The 17,774-nt window shown below is 38.6% G+C and overlaps 1 protein-coding gene across 1 annotated transcript in view; it reads left to right on the top strand.

The window, feature by feature from the left end:
• LOC119562216 (coiled-coil domain-containing protein 40) overlaps positions 1-17,774 on the top strand; it is a 102,964-nt gene that overhangs the window by 49,521 nt on the left and 35,669 nt on the right. Inside the window, exon 2 of the mRNA XM_037875418.1 lies at positions 15,466-15,610. Within this exon, the coding sequence (XP_037731346.1) occupies positions 15,466-15,610 (145 nt within the window). The remainder of the gene's footprint in view (positions 1-15,465; positions 15,611-17,774) is intronic.

The raw sequence follows: 17,774 nt of genomic DNA, 5'->3' as shown, positions 1-17,774 counted from the left end.
AGATGAAATTCTTATCGGAGTGACTGTTTCGATTGGAGAGCTCAGATTTGGGTGAGCCCTCCACAGAGGATGTTTTGTACTGGTTGGCGAAAGTTTTTTAATGTACTGCAGCTGTGCATTTTCTGTTTCTTGCTTTAGAGCTCGATTTAGTGTGCGAGTGGCTTCCTTAAGACGCTGTTTTGATGACGGCGATCTGTTGGTTTGCCAGGCACGTCGCAGGCGCCTCTTTTCTAGGACTAACCGTTCAATTTGCAGATTAGTTTTGAAGTGGTTGGTTTGCACGTCCCTGCCTTGTGGTGTTGAGATAGAGGCTGCCTCCACGAATACTTTTTCAACAGCAGTCATTGTCCGCTTCGATGTTGTGGTGAGGGGTTAATTTGATGTGTAAGCTTACATACTTTTTATATTTTAACCAGTTGGTTCTGTGCGACGTCAGCCTGAGGAGGTGATCTGTACAGGGTTGCCCATATTCGACGGACCCATGTTTTTTTTTTTTAAATCAAAGAAAAAAATAAAAATTTGGCGGTTGGCAATCTTAATCATTTAATTTGTTCCAAGTAGATTTGTTTACATCAATTTTTGAATATGATATCTTTCAAATGGCCGCCTCTGGCGTTGATGGCGTATTGTGCCCTTTTTGCAGCATTTTCCATCGTTTTCGCCAACATTTCGGCCGGAATAGCGGCTATTTCTTCACGAATGTTGTCCTTGAGCTCTTCTAGGGTCCTTGGCTTGTTAACGTAAACCTTTGACTTCAAATATCCACACAAGAAGAAGTCAGGCGGCGTCAAATCGGGCGAACGCGGTGGCCATGCCCAACTGCTGAGAACGGCGTTTTTGGGATGTTCTTGGGGACATCTCAACACTGGCTCGTACGGCAGCGATATTCTCGTCCGATCGCCTTGGTCGACTTTTATTTGGCCTCTTCGGATTAGAAAGAGCCTCACCAGTCGTAAATTTTTCGTATAAACGCTTAATGGTGTTCTTAGAAGGCGCACTTTTCACATTTTTTAATTTTTTAAAAGCACGTTGAGTTTTCACAATTGACTTGTTCTGTTGAATGTAAATTTCAACTATTTCAGAGCGCTCGCGTGGCGTGTATTGTTCCATGGTAAAAATCTGCTTGGACTGACGCTTCAAACGCGGTATGTCATTAAGCGATCTGGCATCTCTGTCAAAAGTTATGGCGTCGTCAGATGGGTCCGTCGAATATGGGCAACCCTGTAGTTCTTGTACTTTGAAGAAGAGTTTTTAGCACTGGCGAATGGTCCGAAAGCGCTTTGGCGCTTATTATATTGCGGGGAATTTTTTTTGTCACCGCAAAGTCTATTAGGTCTGTAACTTTTCTGGGGTCTGTTGGTCAGTATGTGGGGCTGCCAGGGGAAACATAATCTATTTTATTGTTCGGTTTTATGATTGCATTGTATAATTGCCTTCCTTTGGGAGTCACAAGACGTGATCCCCAGTCTGTGTGTTTGGCATTATAGTCCACTGCAGCTATAAAGCGATCTCCAAGCAAGTTGTAGAAGTCCATGAATTGTCCTTCAGAAATTATAAAGCGAGGCGGGCAGTAGACAGCGGCTATGGTGAGGTTTCCGTTGCCTGACTGCACTTTGATAGACGTGACTTGCAAGTAATTAGTTGAAAACCTTTGGTGAAAGTGGTGCTTGATGCGTTCCCTGATTAGGATGCCGGTTCCGCCGTGGGCTTTACCATGGGTGATCTGTGCGGTAGAAAGTGTAGGCTCTTATTTGGAAATTGTATTTGTTTGTGAGGTGAGTCTCTACCAGTAGCATAATGTCGATATTATTTTCATTCAGGAACTGTGTTACTTCAAGGTTGTGCCGTGAAACGTCATTGGCCTTCCACATTGTTATTCGTAGATTTGCCATCTGATTATTTGGACTGCTTAGCTGCAAGTAGCTGTAACACCATGTTCTGGTTTTGAACCAGTGTTTGCATGGTCGTTTTCATGAATGACATAAATTCCATCATACTTTGTTGCATGGTGACCATCATAGTTTCCAGAGTGCTTTGCGACTGTACTTGGATCTGCTGAGCGTTTCCTAGATTAGACTGGAGTGGGTTTTCCGTCCCCGATCGAAGGGCATCGGCGTATGAGAAGCCCTTCTGGGTATTTAGTTGACCAAATGAGGATCTTGCAGCCGTGCCGAAAAATACTTCCGGCGTCGTACGCGAGTAAGTGTACGCATTTTGGGTATTCTGATGACGCTTTGCTGTCACTTTTCGCATGCAGTCCTTCATCTCCTTGTAGATCGGACAGCCCCTGTAGTTTGCCGTGTGGTTACCTTGGCAGTTAACGCATTTTTTCTTTTTGGGATCTTCTTTGTTGGCAGGGCAGTTAGCCGAATTGTGGAAGTCTCCACAAGCTACGCAGACTGTTCGAAGTGAACAGTATGCCCTGGTGTGTCCATACTCCTGACAATTTGTGCATTGCACTGGCCGTTCCTTTTATGTGGCTCTTTCACTTTAATTTTTCGGTGCAATAAGTATTGCAGTTTATGAATGGGGTGCACTTCATTTTTCTTCAAGACTCTGCTGTTTGGCTCCAGCTCGACCCTGAAGAGTGGTTGCGGCTCTTTTTTCCTGTTTATAATGTTACTGACGTTCTTTGCAGAAAACCCTTTTTCCTTGAGAGCATCGATAACTTCCTTGGCGGTTACGTCGGGCTCGATTCCTTTTAGTACCACTTGCAGGCCCTTGCTGCTTTTATGTTGGTACGTGTAGTAGCTTTTCCTAGCTTCCTCCAGGTATTTGGATACTGCTCGGAAATGTTCTTCAGATTTGGTCTGAAGCTTGGTTTCATGGAAATCGTCTTTTGTGACCGGAACAACATGGAAGTTTCCGTCCCCGGTCAGTGCAACAATTTTGTTGACCAGGGCGTTAGAGATTTTCTCCCTAATGTAAATTGGTAAGGCTTAGGTTTCGGTTGGGTCTCCTGAGCCCATTCTGGTTCATTTTCTGGCCATGGCAAAGAAGATGTGAAGACCACCGCATTAGCCGCACAGGAAAGCTGCTCATTGTCACCAATCTAAGCTTTGACTCAACGCATTTCGTCCTGGACAAAGCTGGTACGCGTTGTAGCTTACGCCTTTCGCTTTATCCAAAAGACCAAGGCCATTAAATCTGTATCGCTGGCATATGTAATGACGCTCACCTTTGATGCTCATCTTTGCCTGGAAGAGGCTCAGAGATGTTTCATGGAGGACCGCAAACTACTGACGGAAAACAGGCCTCTTCACAGCCGCTCCCAGTTGGTGAAGCTCTCGCCGATTAATTTCAAGGATGGCCTTCTTTGAGTTGGTGGACGACTGGACAACAGTTACCAGCTGATGTAAAACACCCTATACTGCTTTCGAAGTCGAACCGCATCACAAGAATGATTTTGGAAAACGAGCATATGACAAATCTTCATCAAGGAGCTTCTGCATCCTTTGTAAATGCTCGTCAAAAGTACTGCATCTTTGGTGCGCGTAACCTGATAAGGAATCTGGTTCACAACTGCAACGTAAACTCACGGAGCACCAATTCATGGCCGATCTACCAGGCATCTGTATAAGAAAAGCTTTACCCTTCCAGCACTCAGGCTATGATTCCACTGGACCATTTTTATACTAAAGGAAAGGAGAGGGCGCAATCCCCTAAAAACTAAGGGCTAAATATGTCCCATTGTTTGCCTTGTAACATCAGCCATACATTTGGAACTGGTCACCGATCTTAGCACAGACACATTCCTGGCATGTTTTCGGCGTTTCGTGTCCCTTCGAGGAAAATGCTCACAAATCTTCAGCGATAAGGGGAAACATTTTTTTGGTTCCAAACGGGCATTAGATGAGATGCTGCAATTTGTTTTATACCTTCCCATTCGGCACATTGAGGAGGGAAGTGGGAGTCATCAGTACGTTCCGTTAAATTACATCTGCATCGAGTTGTGGGAAAAACTGTTCAAACCTTTGAACAAATGCAAACTCTTATTGCTCAGATCAGTGCTGTGGTGATCTCGCGATCGTTATGCTACACACCTGACACTGACCTTAGCTACTTGTTTCCGGCCCATTTTTTAATTGTACGCCCATTCACAACTGTTCTAGAGGGAGATCTGTCTCATTTGTTTCATAGCACCAATTCATGGCCGATCTACCAAGCATCCGTATAACAGAAGCTTTACCCTTCCAGCACTCAGGCTGTGATTACGCTGGACCATTTATACTAAGGGAAAGAAGAGGGCGCAATCTCCGAAAAACTAAGGGCTACATATGCCTCTTTGTTTGCCTTGTAACATCAGCGATACATTTGGAAATGGCCATCGATCTGAGAACAGACACATTCCTGGCATGTCTTTGGCGTTTTATGTCCCTTCGACGAAAATGCTCACAGATCTTCAGGGACGAATTTGGTTGGTGCCAAGCGGGCATTAGATGAGATGCCGCAATTTTTATCTTCGCAGGAGCATCAACCCAAACTAACACAATCGTTTGCCAATGATGGAATCAAATGGAGTTTTAGACCTCCCCATTCGTCACATTGGGGAGGGAAGTGGGAGTCATCTGTACGTTCCGTTACATTACAACTGCATCGAGTTGTGGGAAAACCCGTTCAAGCCTTTGAACAAATGCATTAGATGAGATGCAGCAATTTTTATCTTCGCAGGAGCATCAACGCAATCTAACACAATCGCTGGCCAATGATGGAATTAAGTGGAGCTTCATTCCTCCTCATTCGCCACATTGGGGAGGAAAGTGGGAGTCATCAGTACGTTCCGTCAAACTACATCTGCGTCGAGTTGTGGGAAAAACTTTTCAAGCCTTTGAACAAATGCAAACTCTGATTGCTTAGATCAGTGCAGTGGTAAACTCGCGACCGTTATGCTACACACCTGACACTGGCACCAAGAGTATTTAACATCCCTACAGCAACGTCGAGAGTTGAGCAACAAGGAACGCAACATCGCAGTAGGCAATGTAGACCTCGTCAAGGACTCAAATCTCCCTCCAGCAGTTTGGATACTAGCCCGTGTAGTGGAAGCTCATCCTGAACCTGATGGACTTGTACGCGCTGTTAAACTTAAGACGTCTACTGGAGAGATGACCCGGCCCATCACCAAGTTAGCAGTACTGCCTAATTCATTGTTTCAGGGCGGCCCGGAATGTTGATAAACGCGTTACAGCCGTTATATAGATTTGAATCTTATTCTCCTTTTGGTATTTGAAACACTAACTCTGCCCTTTTAATATATTTTGGTGCTGCGTAAAGACTACCACTGGACGCATCGAACACCAAAAAATGTGACAAATTTAATAAATGAAATGCAGTCCACTCAAATCAAGAAATAAAACGATTTCTTCTTCACCAAGTAAACTGTTGTTCAATTTATTATAATGGTACTACTCCTGCAGTGGAACTGTAACGGCTACAGGAACAATTACGACCAACTACAATTATACCCTTGCAGAGGGTATATTGATTTCAGTCAGAAGTTTGCAACGCAGTGAAGGAGACGTTTCCGACCCCATAAAGTATATATATTCTTGATCAGCATGACTAGACGAGTCGATCTAGCCATGTCCGTCTGTCCGTCCGTTTCTACGCAAACTAGTCTCTCAGTTTTAAAGCTATCGGGCTGAAACTTTCCCAAAAGTCTTATATCTTTAGCAGGTAGTATATAAGTCGGAACCAGCTGGATCGGACAACTGTATCTTATAGCTCCCATAGGAATAATCGGAAAGAAAATTAAATAAAATTATATCCTGAGCTTGGAAATAACATTTTTAAATTAGTTTGGAATTTCGAATTAAGTTTTATCAAAATCGGAAGACTATATCATATAGCTGCCATAGGAACGATCGTAAAATTGGTGGGAAAATAATATGAAACAAATTATAGCTTCGGTGTTCCTTAACATATAACCCCCTACGCTTGGAAATAACATTTTTTAATTAGTTCTGAATTTCGAATATAATTTTATCAAAATCGGACTACTATATCATATAGCTGCTATAGGAACGATCGCAAAATTGTTGGGAAAATAATATGAAACAAATTATAGCTTCGGTGTTTTTTAACATATAACCTCCTACTCTTGAAAATACCATTTTTTAATTAGTTCTGAATTTCGAATTAAGTTTTATCAAAATCGGAAGACTATATCATATAGCTGCCATAGGAACGATCGAAAAATTGGTAATAAAATAATATGAAACAAATTATAGCTTCGGTGTTTTTTGACACATTATCTTATACTATTGGGAATATCATTTTTTGTGTTTTTAAATTTAATAATTATAGCTGCAAGGGTATATAAGCTTCTGCTTGCCGAAGCTAACTTCCTTTCTTGTTACTAAAATGGTATAGCTCAAAAGCCTGGAATAAACCCATATACATTCCCTTCATAACATTCCCATCCCAATCAACTTTATTTTCATACACAAAAAACATTAAACAATTCCCACGGTAAAGTAGGAATTCTAATCCAGAATTCGATACAGCACAAAGCAGTAAGTCTTAACAACGATTTTGATTCTGCCGGAGCTATTATGAACTTCAAACAAAAGTTTTGTCTCATATTCACCTAAATTGCACCAAACAAGGAAATCCTTACAAAAATAGCATTATAGCAGGTGACTTTAACAGCTGGCTCCAAAGCTAGGGGTTGCCTAACAATAATATGAAGGGATGCACTATTTTTATACAATGACATACCACAAACCTTGTCCCTCAGACCAAATTGAAAACCGACCACGAACTTCACGGTGGTGATCATTTTCCCACACAGAGAGAAAAAACCAAGTACATTGTACTTGAATTGAGAACATTCGTTCTTAATAACCATGTAAGTACAAATGTTCTTATTTTAAGCTGAATGTTTTAATTCAAGAACAAACTGGTAGGAACTAAAAAAGTTAAATGAGTCGTTTTCGTTCCGTTTTCGAGTTGATGGTGGTCTTAATTTCAGAACATATTTGGATCAAATGGTATAAAAATAAGTTCTTTTGTTATGTTTTTCAGATCTATTACTATAACAATATGGTATTTGCTAAAAACTAATTAGTTCTTAAGTAATTTAAATAAGTATGGGTGCGCTGAAAATAAAAAAATGAATGTGAAATTAAATATTAGTTTTTAACAATATTCTTACAACTTTGTTTTTGTTGGGATATATATATACACACTCGTACATAGAAAAAGACAAGTTCATACCCTCAAGTCCAACTGAACTTCCTTCCTAGCTTCCCTGAAATTCGTATAGGAAATAAAATGCTATCATCCCACCTAAAACCTAGTCTAAATGTAAAAATGGATATATATGTAAAACATAGTTCTTTGTATGAATAGCTGTCGTCGGCCAGGTTAGCTGTTTTGGATGTAAAGGATGGATTGGATGTGGCCAGATGGCAAGGATATAAAAAGCCAATGAAAGCAAGCAAGCAGCGAGAGTAGAAAACGGGAAGGAACACATTGGGTAAAATGAGTTGCAGCTATGATTATGATTTGAATATCATAGATTCTCGAGCCCATAAATTAAAATCTAGAAAGAAGGCCATAGTCGAGTGTCTCGACTATCAGATACCCGTTACTCACATGATGGAAGCACCTACATACATCCTTACAAGATCAAATTAAAGCATTTCTGGCTGAATGGCTTCGTCAATATGTAAACTATACGTTATTGGTTAGGCAGCAATCCACACGTACTCCATGAGTGACCATTGCATCCCTAAAAAATTACGATTTGGTGGGTTTCATGAACCAGCGGCGTCATTGGGTCGTACTCCTTCCGTGATGATCAAGACCGGTACGTTGCTGTGAACGGTAATCGCTATAGTTCAATGATAGCCGAATTTCTTTGGAACGGATTGGATAATATGGACTTGGACAATATGTGGTTCAAACAGGACGGCGTCACAAGCCACACAGCGAATGTCACAATTGAAGTATTGAAAACCAAGTTTGGGGAACGAAATGGCCCAGTCAAGGGGCCGCCTCGGTCGTGCTATTTGATGCCGTTTGGATATTTTCGCTCTTTATGATAAGCCCGTTATTTAAAAAAACAGGTCAAACTTTTGAAGTTGTGCGGACATACATATATGGCTAGGTCTACTCAGCTGACTATGCTCATTCAAAATATAACTTTCCTTTACACAGTCAGAAATGCCTCACTTAACTACAATATACAAAAATATACAAGTAAAATGTTAAAACTTAATAATGGCTTAAAAACAGAGCTCGCAAATAACTGTCGACCGTTTCTCGTTGTCTGCAAATAAGTGTCTTCCTGTCTCTTTTCGAAAAGAGAGCAATCGATTTATTGGTTCTTGAATGAGCTTGCTCGCGCTCAGACCGAAACCTTTTTTTTCTATTCTGTTTTGTTCTGGTTGTTCCAGGACCGTTTTGTCCTGTTCAGGTGAAGCAAACGGTCTTTTGAGTATATATTGGTATACATTCACGCATAGGCAAGCAAATCGTTAATCGTCGGTTTTGCAGCCGAAATATATTAATTGCAATCGTGAATTGAGTGTGTGAAGTTTTGCAATTATTTTGTTCTGTAAAGTGGGAAGAGAATTGAATACAAAAGTGCACCAATTCCTTAAATTTAATTTGGAAGAGAACAAGTCAATTTGTAGTGTTTGTGGTATTAAATTGTCCGGCAATCATTCAACAAACCTTTGACGGCATTTAACAACAAAACATATGGACATTTTCAATGAGTGGAACAATTCTGGACATTCACAATTAACCCAATGTGAAGAAAAGCAAAGAATATCGTATCAAACGAGCGAAGAAGCAATTGTTCCTTCTTTGATTAAAATAGTAACCACGGACGGAAAACCATTTATATTTCTAGACAGTGAAGGGTTCAAAGAAATATTGGATCCAATATATAATGCACTTTGCATGAACCCTGTAACGTCTCGAAATATTATGAATTTTGTGTCAGTCAAAGAGCAGTTTGTTAAAGAAAACATATGGGCTCTTGTGGAGGGAAAGCTGGTGTCCTTGAAAATCGATGTTGCCACCAGAATGGATAAAGCCATTCTAAGAATAAATTTGCAAATGGTCCACGCAAGCCTGTCTAAAACCGAGATTATTGTAAAGACTTTAGGCCTGATTGAGCTTGGGGGATCTCACACTGGAATATACATGAAGAACAAAATTCTAGAAGTCTTAATCTACAGGTTAAAATGTAACTACATACAATTTAAAAAAAAACAAGGAAGAACGCTATAGTCGAGTACCTCGACTATTAGATACCCGTTACTCAGCTAAAGGGACCAAAGGGAAATGGAGATATGCAAGCAGCAAAGCGAGATTGAAATGCGCCACCTATCGGCGGTAGACAGATTTAAGCGTTATGGGCGTTAGAGTGGGCGTGGCAAATTTTTTTTGGGTCAATCGATAGGTATTGACGAGACCAATACAGTTCAGTTAAAATTTTGTATCTAGCATGAAAATTGTGGGCGCCACAGGCTTGGGCGGTTTGTGGGCGTTAGAGTGGGCGTGGCATATTTTCGTAACAAACTTGCGCTGCGCACAAGGCTACGGAATCTAAATCTGTGATCCCAATTCTCTATCCTTGATAGTTTCCGAGATATCCATGTTCATATTTACGATTTTTTGAAGTTTGTGGGCGTAAAAGTGGGCGTGGCAAACTTTTTTTTGAGTCAATCGATAGGTATTGATGAGAACAATACATTTCAGTTAAAATTTTTATTCTAGCATCAAAACTGTAGGAGCCACAGTTTTGGGCGGTTTGTGGGCGTTAGAGTGGGCGTGGCACTCTACTGAAACAAACTTGCGCTGCGTTAGAAGCTCAGGAATCTGCACGCCAAATCTCAATAGCCTAGCTCTTAGAGTTTCCGAGATCTCAGTGTTCATCCGGACAGACAGACGGACAGACGGACAGACGGACATGGCTAGATCGACTCGGCTAGTGATCCTGATCAAGAATATATATACTTTATGGGGTCGGAAACGCTTCCTTCCACCTGTTACATACTTTCCGACGAATCTAGTATACCCTTTTACTCTACGAGTAACGGGTATAAATAGCTTTTCGTTTATTTGAGTTGAAACAAGTAAGCCGGTATGTCGTAGAATGTTTGAAATTTGGGTCCTGTTTTGTTTATGTTGTAATTTTAACAAACTATGTTAATAATTAAGATTGTCTTCGTCAAAAACTAATACTTGTACAGGGTGGCTGATGAAAGCCGCTACCAAAAAAAAATTAAATAACTTTTTTTCTATTTAATGAATCTGGTTAATTTTTTTTTATTTTGCAGATTGACTTTTACATTTAACAAAAATGCATAGCTGGTAGACTGAAACAAGAATTTGGATTGTCCGCCGCTATCAAGCACTGGAGTCCGTACTTTCGGTTCAAAGAGAGTATAGACGCACGTTTGGCGGCAATCCTCCGAGCAGATGGACCATAATGAGACTTGTAAACAATTTTGCCGAGCATGGGACAGTCAACAGAAGACCTTACCATCGAAACCCTTCAGTTCGAACGGAGGAAACAATCGCTGCTGCCATACAAAACAATCCACGTGTTTCGACGAGAAGCTTATCTGCTCAAATGGGTGTAAGCAGACTGTCATTACAGTCAATTATGCACAAAGATTTGGACTTATTCCCATATAAAATTCAAATAGCCAACAAACTGAACGCTGCAGACTTGCCGATTCGCTTGGAATTTTGCCAGAAGATGCTTCAAACGGTGGAAGAGGATGGAAACATGTTGAGCTGTCTTTTTATGTATGACGAGGCCCATTTCGATTTAAACGGCAACATAAACAAACAAAATTGTCGAATATGGAGTGCTTCCAACCCACAGATACTCCATGAGACGGAATTGCATCCACTTCGTGTCACAGTGTGGTGTGCAGTTTCATCACGCTGCATTGTCGGGCCCTACTTCTTCGAAGAAAACGGTCACACCGTTACGGTTACTGGAGACCGTTACTTAAGTTTTTCTTTCCAGAATTACGCCGAATGAGAATTTCTTTCAACTTTGTGTGGTTTCAGCAAGATGGTGCAGCTCCTCACATAGCCCAACCTGTTATGACAGAATTGCGACAAAAATTTCCCAATAAGCTGATATCCAGAAACTCCACATTCCGTTGGCCACCCAGGTCGCCTGACCTTACTGCACCTGATTTTTTCTTGTGGGGTTATTGCAAACAGGAAGCAAAACCAACAAATTTGAATGAACTAAGGCAATCCATTCAAAAAACAATAGCGGCTATTCCTGTCTCAACTCTTCAAGCAGTAATGAACAACTTTTTGGTAAGATGCCGCACATGCATCAACGAGCAGGGGGGGGCATTTAAATTCCATTATTTTTAAAACTAATTAAGCATTATTTAATAATATTGAATGAGCTTTAACATGAATAAAAGAAAAATGAATTCCATACACTGAAAAAAAAATTATTTGAGTTTCTTAATGTAGCAAAATTCGTCAGCCACCCTGTACTAAACTAAAGTCCAAAAAACATTTCATACTTATTATAGCTTTATTATTTAAGGCACAAACACCAAATGTTCCGGCTCCTCATTCTCGTCAACTCTTTCAACCGCATCCTCAACTGAAGAGAAGTCGCTGTTCTCGGCATTTTTGGACGATTTTCAGACAGTGCACAATGGGCGATTTGTCGATTTTGGCGGCATAAAGTCTAAAAATAAAGCTAGAGACATATTTTTTTTTTTAAATGTTCGTTATATTTAACTGTAATTTCGGATTTTTTTTTTCGACAATTGGGTCACTCCTTTTTTTCCGCCAATAATAAGTGCATTTATTTAAGAAAAAATTAAAAATGTTCAACTAAAATTGAAAGAAAATAAAAAGCTTTATTTTATTATACTTAGACATAATATTAAATAAAAAAGATTACAAATTTTTATTCATATATGTAGTTATATTATTAAAATCTTTACAAATAAGCAGTTAAAAATCTTCCTCATCTAAAACGAACGAATATTCATTGATGTTATCATAATCTTCTTCGTCATCTGTTTCACTATCCATGTTATTATTATTATTAAAATTAAAATTTTCATTATTATTTTCTTCAGATATATAGCATGAACTTATATTTAAGGTTGGAGTTTCCAAAAACGCAATAACTTCTGCAGGAAGTGATTTTTTTTTAAGCAGTTTTGGAGTATTATGTATATTCAAGCTTGAAATTAGAGGGTCGGATGAGTCAATAGATCTATAAAAAACGTCAGTTATATTATTTAGCCTGCAATTTTTTCTAGCATGGGAACGTCGGTCCATTTTATAGAGTTTGTTGCGTGCCTCTGATGCATTTTCGCCCAGGCACCCAACAGGAACTACAAACTGATCCATAATATCTGATCCGTGAACTATAATCTTGTGAACTGTTGGGGACATTGGGTACCATGGATACGCCTGCATATACAATAAAAATGTATCGTTGCAAAAACTTCGAAATTTGTCTGTGTTTATGGCAAATTCACACGAAATTGCTATTAATAAATGGTGGAATTTATTTAATAGGACCTCGTCAAACAATGTGATTTCTGCAAAAAGTTTGGTATTTGCAAAGATTCGCCTCGCCGTATTCCCATCGTTGCTGTTACCAGATCCATTCTGTTTTGGTATGCTAATATGTAATCCCATTTCCTTCCATATTCTTTGTTGGATTTCCTTCTTCCGCGATATCATTTTGTTTTTATTCTCTCCTTTTACGTGCCAAGTTTTAATATCGATTCGATATGATATGTTTAAAACGAATTCCATAAACCTGATCCAGGCGTGTAACGGACTAACGCCGTATTTCAAAGAGTCAGGTTTAGGTTTAAAAATTTTAGAACTGAAATCATTAATGTGCATAAGCGCTTTTGGATTTATAGCACATATAGGACAACATTGCGTAGATTTCGTATTTGTTAAAACATTAAGTACCTTGCCGTCAATCAATGTCATATATGTTTTAAAATTAACCGAAATGTTTGCGCTATGTGATTTAAAATTGTGCAAGTTTGCTACTTGCATATCTAAATTATGCTTTTCTTCTTGGATTTTTGCAATGCTTTCTTTAGCGTATTCAATTTTAATCGGCCTGCAGAAGCGTACAGACTGGGGGCTTTTGTTTACCCAAATTAAACGATTTAAAGAATCCACTAATCTTATTGGAATCATAGTTGCCACGAATAGAGAACTGTCGGAAGAATCGGGTTCATCAAAATCGAATTTCTGTTTATAGGAACTTTGACCGGTCGACCCATCAAATCCATAACATGCAATAAGTGTGCACTCTGTAACATTTTCCATTTGTTCCAAAACTTCCTTTTGTAAAACTAAAATTCGTTCAGCCGTATGGCTTAGCAAATCCTGCAAAGAAACCTTTGCAACAGATTCTGTAATTTGTACTCCTGTTGGTCTGCACTGCATCTTCGTTTGTTTTATTGCATCATAACCAGGATATATGTCGTTCCCGTACGCCTTATTTAGTTTCTTAGTATTAATATATTGTTGTTTTGTTAGCCCATTTTCCAATATATAGGCTAAGGCTACATTATTTGACATTTTTAAAGGCTCTTTGTTTGACACATTCTTAATTTTTTTTTCTATATTGACTTCCTGCTGCACGCCGACTGCTTCATTATTTTTTCTTTTTCGCGCAGATGTTGAGGCTGCATGCAGAAGTAAAGAAGTTGACATGTCATTTTCTATGGCAACTTCTAGAGCCATTTTCCTTCTAAGCCTTGACCCGGCCTCTGTATACCCTAATTTTGGGCGTCCTATTTTGGAAGGTGATGAATTTTTGGTATCCTCCATATCGATTCGTATTTCAAAACTTTTTGAAAACCATTCTGAGTAAATCGACTTAATTTTATCCAGATCTGCGTGATGTTTGCGTAAATACCGTTTAATATGTTTTACAAAAATTGATACTTTGGCTTCTATTGCATTCATGTGCGATATGCTCAAATCATCTTTATTTATTTTTGTTAAAATAAACGACGTTACAGCGCTTGCGTTACGATTGTTGCCGTTCCAAATATCGGCAAGCTCGCTGTTGGTAATCGCAACAACAACTACAAGTGCATTTTTTGTATAAACGGGGGAAAACGGGGAAATGAGATTTTTACCAAATGAAAATAGACATTTAAGTTAGTAACTTGCCATTATTAGTTGCCTGCTCTGGCTTGCTCTTGATATAGAAATACTTCACGGAACACGATTACAATTGTTAAAATTTTAGTTCAAATACAACCAACAACAACACTGGACAAAAACAACAACACAAATATTTATGTACTTTTGCCATAACATACAGATTATATATACCTTGATCTTTGTTTTCCATACTAAATATATATATTAAACTGCATAAAAACATACGCACACTGATCAATTGCAGAAGTAAAATTTTCGCGGTAACTTTTACAATCGAAAGCTGCTTGCCATCAGCTGACTTTAAGAGGTTGCCACATAAAGAGAGTTGCCACCCAGCAAAAAACAAAAATTTTTTTAAGCTTCCTGAAGTGTTTACTATTAATAAATAACAAGGTTTTTTTAATATTCTATCATACATTTTTTGACTTTATGCCACTTTTTTGGGAAAATCGCCCAATGTGCAGTGTCAGAAAGCAAAAAAGATCCTGTTTCTGCAAAACTTGTTAAAATCTATGCTGACATCGAAAACTTCGACGTTACTTTTGGTCGCTTGCCATTAAATTCAAATATGTATATATAAGTGCCATAGCGCAGGTTGTGCTGGCTACACCTGCAACGCAAGTTTCCGTCGAACGGGCATTCTCAGCCCTACACTTTATATTAAGTGAACGAAGAAGTTCGATTAGTGCAGAGAATCTGAACGCCTTACTAGTTATAAAGCTTAACTCATAATATATAAAAAATGTTACAAAAATATATAAGGGCATTTTTACGGGTCGCGAACGTACGTTCGAACGCGCTTAATGCAAAAAATATGTAAAAACAAGATATTCTGAAACTTTTTATTGCTTTTTGATATCAATTTGTTATATGGAATATGGAATCGAAATGAAACTTGTTAACCAAAATATTTGAAAATAAATTTAAAATGTTGTATTAAACAAATTATATTATTTCTTTTTCACAACAACGAAAGTAAATGTGAAGACCGTTTGCGTTGAGTTTTTCGGTCAATCGGTCTTTTGTTGACTGTCATTGTGCGAGCGTTTTTCGTTCCGCTCTTTACGCACTGCTCATTAAAGAGCGACATACAAAGAGCTCAACGGAAAGCGCTCAACAGAAAACATAAGTGCAGACAGCAAGAGTCTCTTGCTCAGAGCGAGAGCGAGACACTAGGAACTTTTTTGGTTTTGCTCGCAACGAGAGCGCAAGAAGAAAAACGGTTAAAAATAATGTAATAGCGCAGTTATTAGCTGGCATTTCAAACGTTTTTTATTCATATTTAATCATTTCTTTCAGGTCAAACAAATTGAAAAAACTATTCACACTGGAGAGCTGCAAGTTCGTGAGCATCAACAGTTTTGGATAATGCTGCAAAATCACTTTGTTAATCTGTCTCAAAAAAGAAGTGACCAGTTAAATGAAATTCAAGTTACTCGAAAACGTAAGTGCACCCTCAAAATAACGCAAAATTATAAATCATGTTTTTTATACAACATTAATTTGTATGAAACATAATAGTAATTATATAATTATAATAACCAGCACGATTTTAAGCATAAACATAGGAATTGATACAATTTGTTATACAATTTCCCCAAACAAATCAAGACTGCTAACCAATTTATTTTACATGGGATATTAACTGGGCTACTGATCCTGATCAAGAGTATATATAGTGACGTACTGCGATTTCTCAACGACCAGTTCAAGGAACGAAACCGTTTACAAACAAACAGAATCGCCAAGTTCGGCTCTGATTAAAATCGTTACAGAAGCTTGAGATGCAGCAATGCAAACAAACAACGAAAATTAATTTTTTAAAGACATTAATTTTTTAATTTTTAAGAATAAAAATATATTAATTTTTTTTTTTAATTTTACCTACAATTGTTTTTTTATTAAGATATCGAATTGTTTCCAACAAGCTCTGTGATTCCTTGTGAGGCCATAAGCATTGAATAAGAGTAATCGAGATAGATTGTTAAAGGACGCAGAAACAAAAACACTATAAGCATCTAATAAGAGTAAGCGAGATGCTCTACTTGCTGCAACGTGCGTTCGCAAAAGAAATCAGAAGCATTTCGATATCTTAAAAATAAGGAATTGCTCCAACTTTTAAAAAACGAAGTGAAAACAATAGTTGTTGGCCGCGACTATCAGTTACACGTTACTCAGGTAGAGGGAGTGCGAGAGGGATGGAGATACGCTTTTTTCACTAGCACCGCTAGCCTGTCTTCTTCTTCTATAGTGCAACCTAGCCTATAGCGCCAACTAGCTGCTTGGTGGCGTATTAGTGAAAACAGCTGTTTTGCTGCATGTGGTGTGCAATCTCTATTGAATTTTTGGCATGTAGATCGGTATTGATAATAAAGAACAAAATCTCATTTAAATTTTTAGAAAATATTACAAATTGGGCGCTAGACGGGTTTTAGTGTTAAAGTCGTTGTGGCACCCTGCTGAAACAAACTTGCGCTACGCAAGAAGCTCAAGAATTTATCTTTTAAATACCAACTTTCTAGCTTTTTTAGTTTACGAGACCTCAGCGTTCATACGGATGGACAAACGGACGGACATGGTTAGATTGACCTTATAGCCTTATATTATTTCAAGAAGTAGATGTCAAAACTAATAAGGTTAGAGAGTCATAACGGCCATTGACTGAGAGCAAAACCCTAAAAAAAGCTACGAGCTTACCAAAAGTTCCTGAACAAATACAATTAAAAGCTACAGCGTCAATTGCTGCAAGGGATAGAAATAGGGTAGTAGAGATGGCAGAAGACTACTATATATATAGTGACGTATACAGCTGTGTTCATTGAAATAGCAGTGCGACAGAAGCGAAACTATATAACGGTTTATTAACATAGTCCTTTTTGTTAGTTAATCGCTAGTACTTTTTTTTTTGTATAATGGATCATAGAGATACAAAACAAGCAAAAACCCCTTTAGATTTGTTCTGTTTTTGGGTTATTTTCTTATTTTTGCACACGGGCAAAACATTTCGGCTGTTCACTGAAATAGCAGTTTTTAATTTTCTTCCAGGAAAAGTCCCGAAAATGTGAAAAAATTGGTGAAAATTGGGTTTAATAAAGACCATTATTATAAATTGAACCATAATACACTATAACTATGGGTAGAGGACCTCAATGCTTCAAGGGGCAAAGGAGACAATGATTGAGCTTAGAAAGGAGGGCAAATCGTATCAATATATTCAGTGTCCCTTAAAATTTTCAGCCAATATGGTTTACAATGACATAAATTATGAACCGAAGCCCGAAAAACGTTATGCGATACGGAAAAACCCAATTGTAGAGGACGTACGCAAAGTGCGCTTCAGCAAAGCTTTTCCTTTAGCATCCTGTAAGACTATAAAAGCGGATCTGAGCTTAGGAATCTGTGATGGCACTGTTCTCCCAGGTCTGTTAGATGAAAATTTGAATGCTAGAAGTCCACGAAAGGAGCCGTTGGTTAAAGACACCCCAAAGATACATAGGTTGAAGTTTGCCAAATGCCACTTGAAATAGCCACTTTCAAAAGGTCGATTTATCCTTTGGACAGATGAGTCTTAGCTGGTGTTTTTTTGTGGAACAGGTTCAAAGTAGTAT

Source organism: Drosophila subpulchrella, unplaced genomic scaffold, assembly GCF_014743375.2.
Source record: "Drosophila subpulchrella strain 33 F10 #4 breed RU33 unplaced genomic scaffold, RU_Dsub_v1.1 Primary Assembly Seq40, whole genome shotgun sequence".
NCBI lineage: Eukaryota > Metazoa > Arthropoda > Insecta > Diptera > Drosophilidae > Drosophila > Drosophila subpulchrella.
Note: the sequence above shows the minus strand (reverse complement) of the source record. Positions and strands in the feature narration are given on the sequence as shown.